The following is an 18,320-nucleotide window of genomic DNA, read 5'->3' as shown; positions in this document are numbered from 1 at the left end:
TATTTTTATTTGTTGCAAGACAGATTTCATCAAAGGACAAACTATAACTACCCCAAACGAATCTCTTAAAAATATATAAGCACAAATTATTTCACAAAAGATGGTTTAAAGACATTTTAATTGTGTACAAAAGAATATTGTTAGATACAGATACAAAAATTGAAAAGTAAATGGAGTCTGTCATCCCTCCAGATTCCAGAGCCAAGAAAAATAGCTTAAATTTAAAAACAATTGAAATGATCCGACTTAAGAAATGAAATTTTATTGAAAAGTTTTGAATGAAGTCCATTGACACAATGTTGGCTGATTTTGTAACACAGCGAAATTAAATAGTGCTTTGTTCTTATTTGCAGCTGACAAACCTGACTTACGACAGAATATGTCCTAGTTTGTAAATTCAAAAATAAAAAATCTATATCCCTTGATTACAGGCCATAATTTGTGTGTAGCAACTCGAGAGGCAGGTATACCGCAAGAACTGCTATAGTGTGACTAAGGAGAAACACCTAGTCATGTTTTTTCTCACCCTAAACTATGGCGGTCTACCCATATACAGACAGAGTGTGACTCATTCCCTCACAACACTGATCGTTAACATCATGCTTTTTAGGAAATTCATTTGGCATATCCTTTGTATACATTTGTTCATCCCTGTCTACAAACGAAGGTGCAAAAATCACAAGCATGTTATATACAATAACATGTGAACCCGGAGACAGACTGCCTTATTCTGCACACAAACACACACACAAAGAAATACAAGTACCTTCAAATTGAAATTAAAAACAAGCAACAGACCAAAACAATTCCACAATAAAACCCACACAAATTGTCCATTTAGTGTTAAACTACCTTGGAAAACTACTAAGACAAAGCTGGTGTGCAAACAAATACAGTATAGTCTTTGGTTTTTATGAATACAAGCATTGCAGATTCTGGACCCACTGTTTTAACACTACTTCTCCTCCCTCCTCCTCTAAAAATACTCAATTATTAAAACCACTCCTTGTCTTAGTCTACCCACATCGCATTATCAGAAAGTGATTAATGAAAACAAGCTGGCTGAATATATTCCAAGCTTCTGATGAGCAACAAGGTGTAGAGTCTAGATCAGCCGTTTCAGTGCAGTTTCGCCGACTAAATGAATCCCCAGAGAGAGAGAGAGGACGTGCTGAACTGAGCAAATAAAATATTTTCTGGCTTGTCTTTGAGAGTCAATAACACAATGTGTATGACATCGAGTTGACGCCAGAAGCATCTAAAAGATTTGTTTGATGTGGTTGTTGAAATACACATTGTCACTATTATTCATCATCTCTGTGGTGAACGATTTAAAAACAAGATGCCATTGTGGCACACAATCTGACCCTGACCTCATACCATGATGGAAATAACAAAATACTGTGCTGAACTCTAAAATCAAGAGCATGATGCTATAGGCACTAAAATAAAAACAAAATAAGAACTAAGGTCCCCATTTCCAACACATTCACTCTTGTTTGATATAGCCTAGTTTCTCCTTGGCAACCCATTCATACACACATACTGTAAAAGCCACTAACACTGATGCATACAGTGCGCGCACACACACACACACACACACACTCAGACACACACACACATAAGGCACCAGGCGTGAGAGTGAGGGCTTCAGTCTCCTAGGCAACAGTACGGAGGGCCAGTCAGAGTAGGGTGCAGGGACAGCCACCACTCTTCTGCTTCCCTGTATGATTAGCGGGAAGCGGTGGACTCTCTGTCTCCTGAAACTTCCTGCAGAGAAATGGTAATGCAACTTCATCACAATGCACTACACTTTCAACCTCATGAGTGCACTTCTCCATTTTAGATACCTTATTGCTCGCACAACCTCCATGAAGGCTTCATCCACGTTGTGACGGTTCTTGGCTGATGATTCCATATAGTGGATCCTGTTTTCTCGGGCAAACGTCATGGCTTCCTCTTTTGAGATCTATACATTAATAAAACAAAACATAAAGGACTGGTTGGCTTTTTGGGGGGATTTTGCAGTTTAAAAAAAAGGTCTAATCACAACATGGAAACATTACCACTCTCTGCTGGTCAAGATCTGATTTGTTGCCAACAAGAACCATAGGAAAGTCATCTCGATCCTTAACCCGTAATATCTGAGTGTGAAATTTCTGAATTTCGTTATAACTGAAAAAGAGCGAATTAACAAAACTCATTAGCATGATAGCCCTTTGAGCTATATGGACACAAATATATCCAAAAAACACAGAGTTTATGGATAATCATTATTGCTGAATTTTATCTGGATCTTGCATTAAGCATGGGCCGGTATAAGATTCTGACGGTATGATAATCTTAAATAAAAATATCATGTTTTTACAGTATTGTGATTCCTGCTCTAAAATATGTTCATCTTAAATGTCTGGGAAAAAACTACATTTTTTATCCTTCTTTGAACACAATATATTTTATTTGAGAAATATTTAAAGTATTTTGTTACAGAAAACATGTCAGGCTAAATAATTCAAATGAATTATTGACTTCTGCTGTCTTCATTAGTTTCAAAAACACAATTTGTTTTAATCTGAAAAGGCGTGTTTAGGAGATATTTTCAGCTGGAGATACTGTTGTCCTAAGATACTTAAAACAAACTGCAAAAAAAAAAAACATATACCTTAGGAAAGGTATAGCAGAACATTTTGGCGGTTTTAAAACCTTGACTTTTACAAATTGTGGTATAACTTAATAACTTTTATCATCCCATGTCTATCCTGTACATTAAAAAATGTATTCAAATCCTATTAATTACAGATTACATTTACATTAAATATCTTCTGGAACCAAAATAAAAAGTAGCAGAATTTCTATAAAAACTAAATGACTCTAAAACAAAATGTCAGTAAATGGCAGTAGCTTTGCAAAACACAATTTTCAGTTAATAACACAAAACGTTTGGTATTAATTTACATGTCAACAGTGTTATGGGAGCCTGTACAAAAGGAGGTTTAAAGTTTTAGTTAAAATATATTTTTATGATTAGAAGTTTTAGCAGATATTCACTTGTGAATACACTTAAAAAAATACAAACATAAAACTTATATTTAACAATTAGATATTCAAAAAAAAAAAAAAAAGAAAAGAAAGAAAAGAAAAAAAAAATCAACCAGGCTCAAAGTTTTTTGTAAAAAAATAAAATAAAAACGAAAACAGAGTGCATATATTTCCTTTAGTCTATAGGCAAAAATATTGAATTACTGTAGACATCTTGCTAATTTTAATCTAATGTCGAATTTGAAAGCAAAAAAGTAAAACAAATAAACAAAACCACACATCATTTACAAGAAAATACTATAAATGTTCAACTATCTTTACTGATTGCAGCCCAAAAGGTGCACATACAGTGTTTTGAAAATGAATATTTTTCTCCATTTCTCAGTGAATATAAACAATTTATTTTGGTGCATTTAAACAAAACAGATTTATTAAGCAGATATATTTATTAAAATAGTATTTTAGTCACCAAACATATTTAGAAATTGAAAAATAATAAAATTAAATTCAAGCAAAAAAAAAAAAAAAAGACAACCTACAAAATTTCTTGCTTCTCTTGATTTTTCTTTTTTTTTTTTTAAATTGTATTTAATATTTTTCTATAACATATACATTTGGGTGTACTAGTTTTTGGAGCCTTATCGGAAGTTATTTTATTAGATAGGCTCCAGATTTGGTATCAGTATTTTAATGTTTATGCATAAATATAATATTGTATAGCTTCTTATTAAAAATATGAACTTAAAAGATTTGCGAGTTATATACTTATATATGCCTAGCACTGTATATAGTGATTTTTTTTGAAAATGCAGTCACATCTGTGAGCATTTCCACATCGAAAAAAAAATAAGAACATTTATATATACATTTATACATTTACCACAAAACACGCTTCAGCTGTCTGCACACCTAATAACATAAACACTCATAACCTGCACTCTGGTTCTCATCACACACACACATTTTGTGGTTTACTTTTTATAACACAAACAGCCACATACATTCTCTGTTCCTGTCACACAGAAAACTACCTATTCCCCTTTGTCACACACACTCAGGAAAACACCTACCTGCCACTGTCATTAAGAGCAAACACCAGTAAGAAGCCCTCTCCAGAGCGCATGTACTGCTCTCTCATGGCTCCAAACTCCTCTTGCCCTGCTGTGTCGAGGACTAATGGACAGGCGGAATGACAAAAACAAAACAGACCTCAGATAAATACAGGTTGTATACAAGATGAGACGATCCACACAAACGAATCACATTTTTGGCACACAGAATGCGATGGTGATTGACTAAAAGCTAGCTTTAAGCACAGCTGGCATGGTGTTGTACTGACAGCAAGTCAAAACAAAACCTGGGCAGGAACCCGTAGTCAGCAATGAATCATAGTGATGCAACTCTGACCAAAATCTCCCGGCTGAGGGAGCCTGTGGAGCTTTTTAACACTCATTCCCTCCTACAAAGAACACATTAACACCAACATACTGTCTAATCGTGTCTCCTTCCCGTCCACGGTGCAGATTTTAGTGTAAGAGTCTTCAATGGTTGGGTCGTAGTCAGACACAAAGTACGACTGTGAAAGAAAACAAAGAGTTGTTCACTAAACATGAAGGAACATGCAGAGAAAAGCCAACTGCACTGTGAACTTCACACAACTCTTACAACACACTCACTGTAATAATTACTACACCGATATCACGCCATAAACACATCTCTGTTTCATACAAAAGTGCCCAAAAACACCTTTACCTGGATGAACTGAATGGTGAGGGCGCTTTTCCCCACACCTCCACCGCCCACAACCACCAACTTGTATCTTTCTTCCGTTGACATGGTCTTACTAGTCCTGTAAATATATGACATTAAGTTATAAACAATACTAATCGTGCATTCTTACTCGACTGAAATAGTTTTAATGGAGTAAACATACTCCATCGAGCACTAAGGTTTAATACCGCACAAGGCCTGGCATCGTTTATAAACCTCCACTTTAGGTTATGTTATAGATTTAAGCGACTACTTGTTAACACTAACGTTATCTCCATGTTTCAATCTATACAGAACAATAACATTGGCAAAAGGAGATCTCTGAAGGGGAAATAAAACATACCGTGCTGGTCTGAGCAGTGAGCGCCGATAACTCTTCCGCAGCCGCCTTGAGTAAATTAGCCTTCTTGTACTAAGTTAGCGCCTCGAAAGTCAGACAACTTAACTTAGTCCACTGCTAACCCGCAAGACAACTTCAACAGATTGTATCCGCAGGATTTAAGCTACAAATTCTCCCTTCGCTCGGGCGATAAAACCATCTTGCTTAGGAGATGAAAAGCGAATTCCAGGCACTAAGGAATGTCCGCCCTCTGGATTTTTCTTAGTGATTTCTGGAGTCTCTCTAGCTTCCGATAGCTTTTTTTTCATGACCAGGGGCAACTTTTTTCGGCTTGAGTGTATCTCATGCGCACGCCTGAAATAGGCGTGGCTTTGGAGTTGTTTTTCTCACCGAACGAATCGTTCTGTAATCGATGAGCCACGGCGAGCTGTGATTGGCTGACGCGAGGAACGATTCTGCTGTTACTACGCCTGTATTTCCGCAATAGAAGGCAGGCTATATGATAAATGTGTAATTCGAGCGTCGTCTTTCCCATATTTGGCCAAGGGCCTGGCGCGTCTGCATTACAGTATTGGATGTTTATATAGTGCGTTAATTCAGCATTTATAGTCATTTCAGTTATTATAAACGGATAAAAGGAGATATGTTGAAATTGTTTGAGGTTATGAAATTCGACCTAGTTTATCTTTACGTTTGTCAGTGTGTGATTCAGTCTCTTAGAGAATAATACAATTTTTGTTACCTTTTTGTTATCCTTGACTAATATTTACAATTATTTAATTGTTTATTAATCAGGGTTGCCACATTTACAATTGTTTGCAAACGTGCAAAAAAGAAATCAGTAAGGGGCAAACACCTTTTCACACCGCTGTATACACATTTAGATTAATGTTGAATCATTAAATAATTAAATTTATGTGAATTATTAAAAGACAAATTTTAAAAACTAATTTAAACATTTTATTTAGTTGTATTTTTTCTTGGTATTTTTATAGAGACTTTATTCCAGACAAAAATCTGATGCATCAGAATATGCATTATACAGTGCCCAGCTTAATTGAGTACAGCCCATTTAGAAAATGAATACTTTTCTCCATTTCTCAGTGAATATAGACAATGTATTTTGTTGCGTTTAAACAAAACAGATTTATTAAACAGATATATTTATTAAAATAACATTTTAGTCAATAAATATATTTAGAAATTGAAAGATAATACAATTAAATTCAAGATATATTTTTTTGTATCTCTTGATTTTTCCTTTTTTTATAATTTGTACTTAATATTTTTCTATAACATATACATTTGGGTGCACTAGTTTTTGGACTGTTATTGTAGTTTATTTTGTTAGATAAGCTCGAGATTTGGCTTTAGTACTGACTAATCTAATGTATATGCACAAACATTATATTGTAGAGCTTTCTATTAAAATCTGAATTTAAATGAGAGAATAATAATAATAATAATGAATAAACGCTTGACTTTTTTCTGTAATTATGCTTATTGTCCAAAATATGAAAGAGTATTAGTTGTGGGTAGGGCTGAATGATTTAGCGAAAATATCTAATTGAGATTTATTTGCCAGATATTACAATTTAATTTGCAATAAATGTTTGTGAAGTCAAGATTAGCCTCAATATTCCAGTTTACACACTAAAATACAATACACTCTGAATAAATATATACATAAGTCTATACACTTAAAACTGTTTTTCCAGCATATTATTTGTAATATCTTGGTGATGATAATTAGGAACTGATGCTTGGATGATCAGGCTGTGTCATGCATTGAACTAAAACCTCCCCAGATGTGACTAACAATGTGTGATGAGTTTTGGAGGCCCACAGTCTGCCACTGAACGCCTTTATTCACAGAATTTATGCTGAAATGGGAGGCTACTCCTTATTGTGACTAAACTAATACAGGAAGGGGGCTATTTTTTATAGTAGCCTACAGCTTAGATATAAAACTACTGAAGAAGTAAATTAATATTTAGACTGTTTATAATTCAGTGTTAGTTTCCACCCTAGAATAGCATAGGTTACGCTTAAAGCTGCTTATGAAGGTAACAATGTAAAAAGTTTGTTTACTTGCATTTTATGAATATTTAATAACATCCACAAAAGCTAAAAATCTTCTGAAATTTTCTTCTGAAAAAGGCCCCTACACCTTGGATGGGTAAGAAAATGTAAGTAATATATTTTGTTCTTGAACTATCCCATTAATGGACAGGTGCAGTTGAAATCAGAATTATTAGCCCCCCTTTGACTTTGTTTTTCTTTTTTAAATATTTCCCAAATGATGTTTAACAGAGCAAGGAAATGTTCACAGTATGTCTGATAATGTTTTTTTCTTCAGGAGAAAGTCTTATTTGTTTTATTTTGACCAAAATAAAAGTAGTTTTCATTTTTTAACAACCATTTTTAGGTCAAAATTACTATCCTTTAAGCTACAGTTTTATTCGATAATCTGCAGAACATACTATCAATATACAATAACTTGCCTAATTACCCTAACCTCTCTAGTTAACCTAACTAACCTAGTTAAGCCTTTAAATGAGCTTTAAGCTGTCTTAAAAAATATCTAATAAAATATTATTTACTGTCATCATGGCAAAGATAAAATAAATCTGGTATTAGAAATTATTTATTAAAACTATTATGTTTACAAATGTGCTAAAAAAAATCTGCTCTTCGTCAAACAGAAATTGGGGGAAAAAATAAATAGTGGGGCTAATTATTCAGGTGGTTTAATAATTCTGACTTCAACTGTACATTGTCCTATAGGAGCTACTAGCATCGAAAATCACAGACCTGATTTCCACAGTGTTGGGTAAAAAAAGTAATGTACTATTTTAATCCTACCTTACTCTCAAAACATCACACACACACACACACACACACACACACACACACACAAAGAAAACCCATAACATTGCCACTGTTGACTTTCCAACTTATCAAGTTATTGGTTTATTTCGGGCTTCCCATTCCCATTATTTGTAGCCTTCTTAAAGCTTCTGACTGACGGTTAATTCTTCTGAACTGGAAGAGCCCTTACTCTCCTTCTCACACTTGTTGGCTAAGAAATGTTCTTTATTATATGAAATTAGAGGAAATTAAGTACTCTCTTCACCGACCTATAGCCCTGTTTTTATTACACTGTGAAAACCCAGTTCGTGGAAATTGGCAACCATAAATCTTCATATCTAAATGTAAATGTGGCATACCACAAAAAATATGTTAAAGTAATAGACGAATGATGTTTGTGATAATGGGGTGGGGAAAAAAATAAGCTTGTGCTTGATCCTGCCCCTTTTTTCGACTATGTTGAAATGTATTTTTTGTTAAAGAATTTTTATGTATGACATTCTGTTCAAAATAAATCAAATTAAATCCCTTCACTTCATCTTAAACTGTTCCTTCTCATTGAGTCCCCAACTCCCAGCTTGGTACTGGATACTAGTTCTGGCCAGCACATTGTAGACCTGTATTTTCTGTATGTAAGATTGCGCTTGTGTTTTTATTATTATTATTATTTTTGTTCTTTTTTTTTTGTTGCTAAAAATACTCCAGTGTATTTGCTTATCATTACATGTTTATGTTGTCATTGTATATAGTTATAATGTGTTTTACAATGTATTAATAAAACATTAAAAAGTAACATGCATTACATTCCTTGAAAAGTAACCAAGTAACACATTTAGTTAAAAAGAGACTTAAGATTGTAATAATGTTTTACTTTTTCACAACACTGGATTCAGAGTCGGTGCCATGGCGTGTAGGATTATTATATATTTTATTGCTAAATCTGTACATTATACATTTCCCTGCCAAATAGTACGATGTTGCTAAAATGAAAGAGACCGGAAGGCAGAATAAAATAATTGTCTTTAATGAACACTGTTTTCAATACAAGCTATAGTGTTAAAATTCCACCTGCAAAATACCCCTTTATAAATAACAATTATCAGTGTATCTCAATAAATAATGTCACAGGCAGGCTGTGCGTTATAACAGAAAAAAATTGCATGTGACGTTCAGCCATTTATACACGTCCAGTCTATCAGAGTTTGTCAAATAGCCTTGAGGAACATGCAACTTCATCAAATAAATACGTGAAATCACACACTCGTACATATGCATCTTCATTTACGTTCCTTCAGCTCATTGGGGAGGTACTGAGCAATCACAGTTCTCCTTGTTTACACCTGTGTCTATAAATAGAACGGTCCGTACATCCAGTCCCTCTTCAACATCTGTATGGCAGAGCAGCCTGTCCCACTTTAATACGAGGGCCAAGTAGGACCCCAAGCAGCATGCGTTCTCCCCAGTCCAGTATTTTATTGACTGTAAGACTGACTGGAGACATGGGACTGTGGTCAACATCCATACCCTCCACTGCTTCAACACCACCAGTAACCTCCTGCGGGGCTCCACGTGATCCCTGAGTCTGCCTGTGTGATTGTGCGCTGGAATGGTTCACTGTGTTTGCTTTTTGTGTCTCCTGTTTATTGCGGTTTGATCTATTCTTCCTTCTTTGTGATCTTGAGCAGCTGTGTCTTGCTGAAGTCTCCTTGCTGATAATCCTGCTCGCCTCTTTTGGTTCTGTTCTGGTTTCTAAAGCTGAGACTCTGCTCCGGTCATCTAACGTCCCCTTCTGGTCACCCGCGGGACTGCTTTGCTTTAAATCACAACTGTTTACTGATGACCCCTTCTGGGGAGTCTGAGGAACTGCACTCGCTGGCGTCAGGGAAAGGGTAAGGCTTTTGCGTTTCTCTGCTAGAGATGGAATCTGAAGGTGAGTAGGCTTAGCTAGGATGGACTTTGGTGCATCTTGCTGTGTCTGAGATGTGACGTTGGCCGGTCTTTGTACCTCTGCAGGATTTGTGCGGAGAGTGAGTGCGCTGAGCTTGTCTGAAAGAGATAAGGTAAACTCAGGCTTCAGCAGCTTGTAGTCTTGACCTCGACTCTGAACATTCTCCTGCTGGCTGTTTTTGTTTTCACAGTGCATGTTTGCTTTGGAATCCTCAGTGCGTCCATTAATAATACAGTTGTTGTCCATGTTGTTCTGAAGGTTCAAGTTAGTTAACAGTGGCGCTGTGGAACTGCTGTTGTGTTTTTCACTGGTGGGCTGAGGGCAGTTATCCAGAGCGTGAAGGTTTGACTTATTATTCTTCAAAGAAAGAGTCCCCTGAAAGAGCTGCAGCTGCCCCAGGAAATTAAAGTTGGGTGAAATTGTAGGTCTGCGTTCTTTCACAAACCTAAAGCAATGATCAGATATTGATATTATTAGTTAATCATTCTTGTTGACATCACCAGTTTCAATCAAAAAATCTCAATAACAGAAGATGCACATATAAACAGCAGCAGATGCACATTACCTGTATGCATGATCCAGATCCATTTTTAGGCTGTACATGACGTAGGCCACAGCAAGCGCAGGAGAGCGAGAGATTCCTGCAGCACAGTGAACCAGGACTGAGCAGCCAGCTGACATGGCCCCATCTAAAACAGATCAGTTGATTATGTTAATGAAATATTATGCACACAGGGAGAAATTAAATACAGCTTAACCATGAAACTCAAAAAAAAAAAAAAAATGCCAAAAAAATGCCAAAAGCATTCAAACAACAAACGGATGTAATTTAGACAAAAATCAGGCCAAAGCAATCTTTGTTTTCATTCTTTCTGAACTGCTTATTTCAACATTGTTTTAAGTCATATTTTTGGTATTGACAGGAATAAAACTTGTTTATGTATTCATACAAACTCAGCTAATAGCTTTGGGATGTTTACTAACAATTTTTTTGCAAGAAAAAAAAAGTACTTTATAGATAAATATGATCGGTTTGTGATCTTTTAATTTATTTAATTATTTATTTAGTTTTTAATTATTCTGTTTATTATGAAGGGGGCATTTATTAAATGTAAAAAATGTTAAATTGTTGAATATTTATTACAATTTTAAATAACTGCTTTCTTGTTGTATGTAGTTTCAAATGAATTTTGAAATATTAATATTGCTTTTATTACTATTACCATTAATAATAATAATACTACTAATAATATTATTAATTAATATTAGAGTGCTTTTTGAAGGATCAAGTGACTAAGTGAACTGGAGTAATAAAGCTAAAAATCTATCGATAAAATCACTGAAATAAATGATAAATTACTTTTGAACAGTTATTTTATAGTGCATAACATTTCACAATTTGTACTGTATTTGTGATGAAATAAATGCAGCCTTGGTGAGCAGGATAAACCTATTTTAAAACATTTAAAACCCCTGCTGACCCCAAACTTTTGACTGGTAGTGTATATAGAATCAAAATCTATTTCAATAGTCATGCGTTTGTTAACCATCGCTAAAAGTATTAATGATGTAATGCATTTAGGATGCAAATCTAGGCTGATGTAAGCAGTGGGCTTGCAGGTCCCTCACCAATGAAGTGCAGCGCCTGAGGGATCCAGGGAAGCAAGTCATCCCGCAGGGAGTCGTCGATCGGGATACGGAGGTACTGGGACTGGGGCAGAAAGGACGGCTGTGGGCAACATCGGCTCACACTTAGCACGTATGAAATGCCTCGGTCGGACAATCCATCCTGTAGTGCGAAAAGCGGATTATAGTGAGAAAGTAAGTCGCATGCTGTGCACAGAAAACACCAATGAGAACAAATGCATTGTTATTATATGACAGCAATACTTATGAATAATTTGAGAATTGTAAATATACCTGCGTTACGTCAGTCTCTGCACCAAGGTAGAGATGCGGCAGAATACGCGACAGCGGTGGCCGCTCAGACTGACCGTCCCTGTAGAACACCATCTCTAGATTTGATCTAAAATAAGAGAATGTTTATTTAGCATGAAACAATATAGAAATGCTAAATACACAGAGAATTACTGAGTGGGTCTATGACGCAGTAAACAGACTGACATAATCCCCTAAAAGGGCCTGAAATTAAAGTTTTAATAAATATATTTTTACCATGGTTATACAACAAGTTATGTTTATTTACAGTAAACTTAAAAGCTGGTACTCACCAGTTCAGTTATAAACCAGCAGAACGCGCAGGAAATCTAAAAAGCTTGCAAAAGTCCAGCGAAGCGGCTGCGGCTCTGTCTGCAGCACAAACTGCAGAAGCAAATACCGTGTTTGGTATGTTTATCAATCTGCTTGAAGATAAAGAGCTACTCGATCTGCCTTCTCAGCAGCTGTGTTCTCGAGCTCCTCTCCGTCCTGTCTGCGCTCCTAACATTATTTGTTGTTGTATGTATCTGTACCTGCGCGAGGGAGGAAAAGATGAGGTCATCCCCGTTTCCAGAAGCTAAGAATAGTGCAATTCAGTGTGATGTCATTTTCAGCCAATCGGAGCGCAGGCTTGCTCTTTGACGCGCGCGCGGGCACGCTCTGTTTGTTCGCCATCATCAATTTACCCTGAAGACCTCGGCATTTTTATTGTGATGAATCGCGTTTTACTCCCTGTAGCCTTTCAGACTGAAACAAGCTGCGTTTATTTTGCAAATGGAGTGTGTGCAATCCGTCAATTGCGACTCTCCTATCATTCTAGATGTTTTTTGATATCAAACTCGTCTGCAGCGTCCCGCATGGAGCAGTGTTTCTGTTGTAAACAAAATGTATTATTCAGAACGCTTAGTTCAGTGCTCCACATTTACCTATTTATATCATATTCATAATAAAACAGCACTACCGCAGTGCACTGTACCCAAAACAATTACGTTGTTTATGTTTCAATGATGTCATTTGTTTTGATCAGACTGGAGCACAACATTAATTTATTTCTCCAGCTGCAAACCCAGCAGAAATACAGTATTGATCATGTGCATTTGTGCAACTTGTATGCTAATGCATTTCTGTAAATAGTCACTATGTAATGCAATTCTAATACAGAATATCACATTTGTCTTAATCTTGCAATAATTTAGCAGACTCCCTCCACTGAACATTTTCTTTTACACTGAATATGCAAACCTAATCATCTAATAATAATAATAAAAAAAAAACATTTCGATAATAGCTTTTATTTCTCAGTATGGTATAAATCCTATCTGGTGACCTAATTTGATTTGCAGTTTATTTTCCCTGAGAGTTAAAAAAAAAAAACACTTAATTTTGCTCTTGCAATATTTTAAGGTTCCCTAAAAATACAATATACTGAGGAGAACACCACCAGTCAGTGTTCAATAAACTGAAATGTTGCTAATACACCTTTCATCTCTCAACGACTCATCCACTAAAAAAAGAATCAATCACTAAAGTATGTGCATAACTTTGTTTCTTAAGCTCATACTGCAAAAGTGACTGTTTAACTTCTTGGTATCTTATTATTCTATAATTATACTTCTTTTTCTAGTGCAAATATCTCAAGCTTCATCAGTCACAACATATTTGAGATGCAAAATTAAATATTGATTTCTGAAAATGCATTAGGACAAATAAATATTTGCCAGTAGGGTTTATTTCAAAACCCAATGACAATGTAACCATGTACGCTCAGATAATCTGTAGTTTACCCATCTTGTCTTAAATACGTTTAGACATTTGTACCCAGAAAAAAAGGACAAAATATTTAACGCCATGGACTTTGTGAACCAAATAGGTTTAGCAATTACATACCAATTATATGGGGCTAATGTGTTTTTAAATTTTTAATTTATGCTGTTGTCTTGAGTGTTTCTTTTATGTGATTGATGTGTTACCAGCGTTAAAGACAAATTTCCTTTCTGTGCCAAGCAGAGCGGACAAAGTTTAAACTAAACAGATTGTGCTATGATTAAAGATCTTAAATTGTGGAAGGGCTGTTAATTGACGATAAAGCTTGTTGGGTATCCTGTCCCGGGAGAAAGCCCTAAGCTTATGAGATCCTCAAGCCATTGGTTCCCTCCCACTTGCAGGGCGAGAGGGGAGTTTGAGCTCAGGTAGATCTCGATGAACTCCCCTGGCTTATTTTTTAGCTAATCACAGACTTATGATGGCTAAGTAGAGGTGTACTCTTGGTAAGAGTTTGGCTATGTATCAATTTGATATGTTCGATTTACTTGAGTGTTTTTTGGACTGTAGGAAGAAACCAGAGAACCTGTGGAAAATACAGCCGAGCATGGGGAGATCAAGCAAACTCCATACAGAAATGTCAACTGGTTTAGTAGAGACATTCCTGCTGTGAGGCAATAGTGCTAATCACTGGGTCGCTGTATCGCTTATCTGGAAAGGAGGGGGGAGTGGGAACTCTTCAAGATGAAGATACTGAGATACAGACACTCTGGTTCTTTATAGTGGGTTAGGAATCGTCTGATTGGAGAATCAATCGTGAGCTAATGCGGGGCCAGCTGTGGTCAATCATAAGCGCATGATCCTCTCGAAATTAGTTTATAAATAAACTTCACAAAGCTTATAATGCTGCTTTGTTCTACTCACCAATACAGTACTGTCAGATGCATAAACATAGAGAAGCATGGCCATCTATTTTGTGCATGTACCTTAAACTGAGCTGTCAGCTCACCTGATCTCAGTGCTCATCCCTAACACCAACCTACAAACACACACACACAAAGAAAACACCTGGTTCGAGTATATGGCATAATTTTACTTTCACATTATTCAGTACAGAGTAAATTTAATCTAACACAGGTATCTGACAGGTTGAACAGCGACACACCGGGGCTGCATTAGCTAGCGGATACTGCATAGACACGCGCACACACACACAGAAACACACACACACGCCATGACTGTGACTCTATTCAACTACAATGACAAAGTCCCCAGTACTGCATCTCAGCATCAAGGAAAGCGAGACCCCCAGCTCAACTAATAATGACAATGTCGCAGAAATTCCATTATTTTTTTTTCTCCACATGGATCAGACAGATTAACGCCACACACTTGCTGACCAAAATCCTAATGATCCCTGTATGTGATTGACAGTTGGCAGCTGCTTTGGTCCAGTGCTCCCCCTTAAGCCCCTGTCCTCCTCCCAGCCTAAGAATGTGTGCATGTCACAAAACTAAGTGCTTTCCCAGGTTTTATCGCTGCGAAAGAAAAAAGTATGGGTCTCCAGCTGTGGCCAGTCGCCACTCGAAAAGTTAATAGAGTGTGTGTGTGAGGATTTAGTAATGAGGTAACCACTATCTACTATTCATTTTCAGTCAATAACTGTGCTGGAAGAGCGACAGACGTTGTCGACCTCCTCCAGGTGTATATTTTAACAATTTTACAAAAACAAACAAAAAAAGAAACGACATTTACATGAAGGTCCACAGCAGTTGCACTCTTCATGTGCAGAAAGTCACACACCGCCGGACCCGTCCTCGCCCCAGCTTTCTGATTCTCTTTCCTCCCCCGCTCCTTTAACACTGTACGACTAACCTGAAACGTTATGCCCATTCACTCGTAGTACAGAATGGAATGTCCAAAACAAGAGCAAAAACATTAGACCATTTAAGAAAGCATACAAACACACTGACAATATACCACTATCAAAAACAAGAAAGAGACATACAAACGCAACCATGAAGGGTAATCATTTACATGGTTTATATATATTTATATATAGAGATTTGTTTTTTTTTTCTTCTCAATAATAACATTGTCAGATATGGGGGTCAGGACGAGTACTGAATACATAGGACAAGAACAGGAAAAAGGGGGTTGGGACTATAAAAGCCTTTCCTCTCAAAGCCCCTTAAAGTGCACTGGCCATTTCTACGTCGTACGGTGCGCTAAATTGGAAATGCATGTGGAAGTTACTTTTTTTTCTATGTACACCGATGGCTCCGATTTCAGTAAAGCGAGAGATAAAGCGATGAGGGGTTAGTGATTCTGGCCTCTTTTAGACAAGTGCCATTGCGTTAGTGTATTGAGATTGTGTTTTTTTCTTGTCCTGCCGAATGCTCTTACAGGGAATGTTCCAAAGAAACAGCGAATGTGCAGTTTTTGCGCGGATAAAACAGGAGAGAGGGAAGACTTGCGTCACTTTCATCTTTTTGCTGGACTTTTCTCCCTCAACCCACAATATACACACACTCATACTCACACACACCAGCTGTCAACACAAGCACAGGAGTTGATCGTTAAACAGGCAGGACGGAGAACGGAACAATCACCATGACTCTTTCACACATGTACGAAAAAAAACAAACACTCGCACACCTTGCCTTTCGTTCCATCACACACACACATACACACAGGTAAACACCGATAAAAACAAGAAGGGCAGCGCTGATGATAACAACAGTAATAATAATCATTATCAGAAGGACAGTAATATGGCTGCCAGAGGCTGACAGCTACTTTTTCCCTTATGCATGAATGCTTTTTGTAGAATCTTTAATTTTGGGGTCTCTCAGGTGGAACGCTGGTCTGGTCTGGGTGTCGGTTCTAGTCTCGGCTCGCATTCTAGAACTGTTCCGCCAGCAGCTCACAAAGACGCTTGGAGACTGTGTCCTTACTGCTGCGTAGAGTCAACCGGTACATCTGGGAGAGAGAGAAATGCACAACACACACACAAAAAAAGAGACCAATCAATCCCGCAGACAGACGCTCAACTCTGCTGTTCAAATGAGTGTCTGATTCTTATTGACTAAAATGTAAACTTGCACAATGGACAAAGGAAACTCGACAAATACAAAGAGAAGGACGCTGCTGTCACGCCAAATGAACTGGGTTTTTACTATTAGACATGGAATGAATCACAAGAGAGGGAGGAAGGGAGGATGTTTTGGGATGTGACGGGTGGCAGGATGAATATGTTACCTGCTCCCCAGACTTGAGTTGCATCAGCAGGCACAGAGACACACAGACAACAGTAAGATGCAATAAAACTGACTTGGAGAGAAACCAGTGCTCCAAAGCAGCAGGGAGGGACTGAGAGACTGCATTTCTGTGTTCTTTTCCCTTTCCTTTTGTTTGTGTAATATGGATGCACATATGCATAAAACCAATGTGTTTTCATACCTGAGCTTGTGCGTTGGGCTCGAGTCTTAGCAGGGAACCCACTTGCTGGGCCTTGGTTTGGATCACTCCTGCGCACACAAAGTTCTCTGGGTTCGGATCCACGTTCTCCAAGAGAGCCATGCCCAATCCCAGTAACTACAGAATATAGAAGAGCAGAGTGTGTTTATGCCATTATTAAAACAATGCCATTTTGTTTCAATACTGCATAGAGGTGTCACAATATCAGTTATATTACCAACTGATACATACGATAACCAAGATCAAAACCTGACCAGAGTATATACAGGAATAAGAGACAAATCCATTACAATTTAAGACTTTTTTTAAGACTCTTTCCATACTTTAAGACCTCATTACCACTTCTGGTTTCCACCAGTAACTACTGACATTTGAACTACTGCATTTCCCTAATTTAATACCTTGTAAAATAGCATTTAAGACTTTTAAAATACTTTTTAATAGCCTTAAATTTCTCTAAATTGAATTATAAATTTTTAATGCTTTAAGACCTCGCGGACACTCTGGTGATATACGGTGGTCCCTTACTAATCGTTGGAGTAATGTTCAAATAGTAACCCGCAACAGAACAAATCAGTGAAGCTTTATTTTTTACAATGATTATAGATGTTTTAAGGCTGTAAAACCCCTCACCACACACTCTATACACTTTTCTCAGACAGGCATTATTATTTTCACACTTTTCTCTTGTTTAAACACTCTCAAAGTTCAAATCTTTGTAGAAAATTAAGTCCAATATTATAAAATAAAACCAAAGGCCAAAACCATTTGATTTTCATTTATTCTGTAATGGTGCTCTTCAGCTGTGTAACTTCTACCTTCCTTTAGCATGTCCAGAAGGTAAATTTTTTGTGCGATGTTAGCATCTTCCTCTGCCTTATAGGTGCTACCACAGGTGCCTTTGACAGTGCAGAATGTTTTGTCAACACTGTGGGGAGAAACTTGCAAACATACAGTACAGCACTGTCACACGATCTGCTAGCGATCGAATATTCATGTAAATTTGGCAAAGTGAACACATTCTGTATTGTACAGGAGACACGGCACGGAGGAGACTGATTGACAAGTGTTCTGCGTCCTGATTGGCTGTAGACCAAATGCGCTAATCAGGACACAGAACACAATGCACTGTAGAAAAAAAATCCACAAAACTATGAGGTTGCGAAAATTAAA

General features: G+C 37.0%; 3 protein-coding genes and 1 long non-coding RNA gene across 9 annotated transcripts in view; 1 reads left to right on the top strand and 3 right to left on the bottom strand.

Moving 5' to 3' along the window:
- Window positions 1–246: 246 nt before the first annotated feature.
- Window positions 247–5,443, bottom strand: rras (RAS related). The gene is given in 7 exon segments (NM_001005931.2): window positions 247–1,770; window positions 1,851–1,969; window positions 2,067–2,175; window positions 4,110–4,212; window positions 4,528–4,615; window positions 4,792–4,888; window positions 5,153–5,443. Coding segments are annotated over 6 exon segments (591 nt in total). The 5' UTR covers window positions 4,876–4,888; window positions 5,153–5,443; the 3' UTR covers window positions 247–1,682.
- A 3,585-nt stretch (window positions 5,444–9,028) lies between these two features.
- Window positions 9,029–12,401, bottom strand: si:ch211-195b15.8. The gene is made up of 5 exons (XM_681250.9): window positions 12,200–12,401; window positions 11,889–11,994; window positions 11,598–11,757; window positions 10,534–10,657; window positions 9,029–10,413 (listed from the first exon to the last, which is right to left on the bottom strand). The coding sequence occupies exons 2-5, from the start codon at window positions 11,979–11,981 to the stop codon at window positions 9,402–9,404; spliced, it is 1,389 nt and encodes a 462-aa protein (XP_686342.1). The 5' UTR covers window positions 11,982–11,994; window positions 12,200–12,401; the 3' UTR covers window positions 9,029–9,401.
- The window catches only part of LOC141381223 (uncharacterized), a 17,441-nt gene continuing 10,722 nt past the window's right edge, over window positions 11,602–18,320 (top strand). Inside the window, exon 1 of the long non-coding RNA XR_012401075.1 lies at window positions 11,602–11,789. This is a non-coding gene — a long non-coding RNA (uncharacterized lncRNA). The remainder of the gene's footprint in view (window positions 11,790–18,320) is intronic.
- Window positions 14,740–18,320, bottom strand: part of ap2a1 (adaptor related protein complex 2 subunit alpha 1) — a 36,022-nt gene continuing 32,441 nt past the window's right edge. For all 6 annotated transcript variants that reach the window (XM_068219092.1, XM_068219093.1, XM_068219094.1 and 3 more), the window contains 2 exons: window positions 17,130–17,264; window positions 14,740–16,649 (listed from right to left, as the gene is read on the bottom strand). In XM_068219092.1, coding sequence (XP_068075193.1) covers window positions 16,572–16,649; window positions 17,130–17,264 — 213 coding nt within the window. In that variant the 3' untranslated portion in view covers window positions 14,740–16,571. The remainder of the gene's footprint in view (window positions 16,650–17,129; window positions 17,265–18,320) is intronic.

This window comes from Danio rerio, chromosome 3, assembly GCF_049306965.1.
Source record: "Danio rerio strain Tuebingen ecotype United States chromosome 3, GRCz12tu, whole genome shotgun sequence".
In the NCBI taxonomy this organism is placed as follows: Eukaryota; Metazoa; Chordata; class Actinopteri; order Cypriniformes; family Danionidae; genus Danio; species Danio rerio.
The sequence above is the reverse complement of the archived record's forward strand: the minus strand, read 5'-3'. Positions and strand labels throughout refer to the sequence as shown.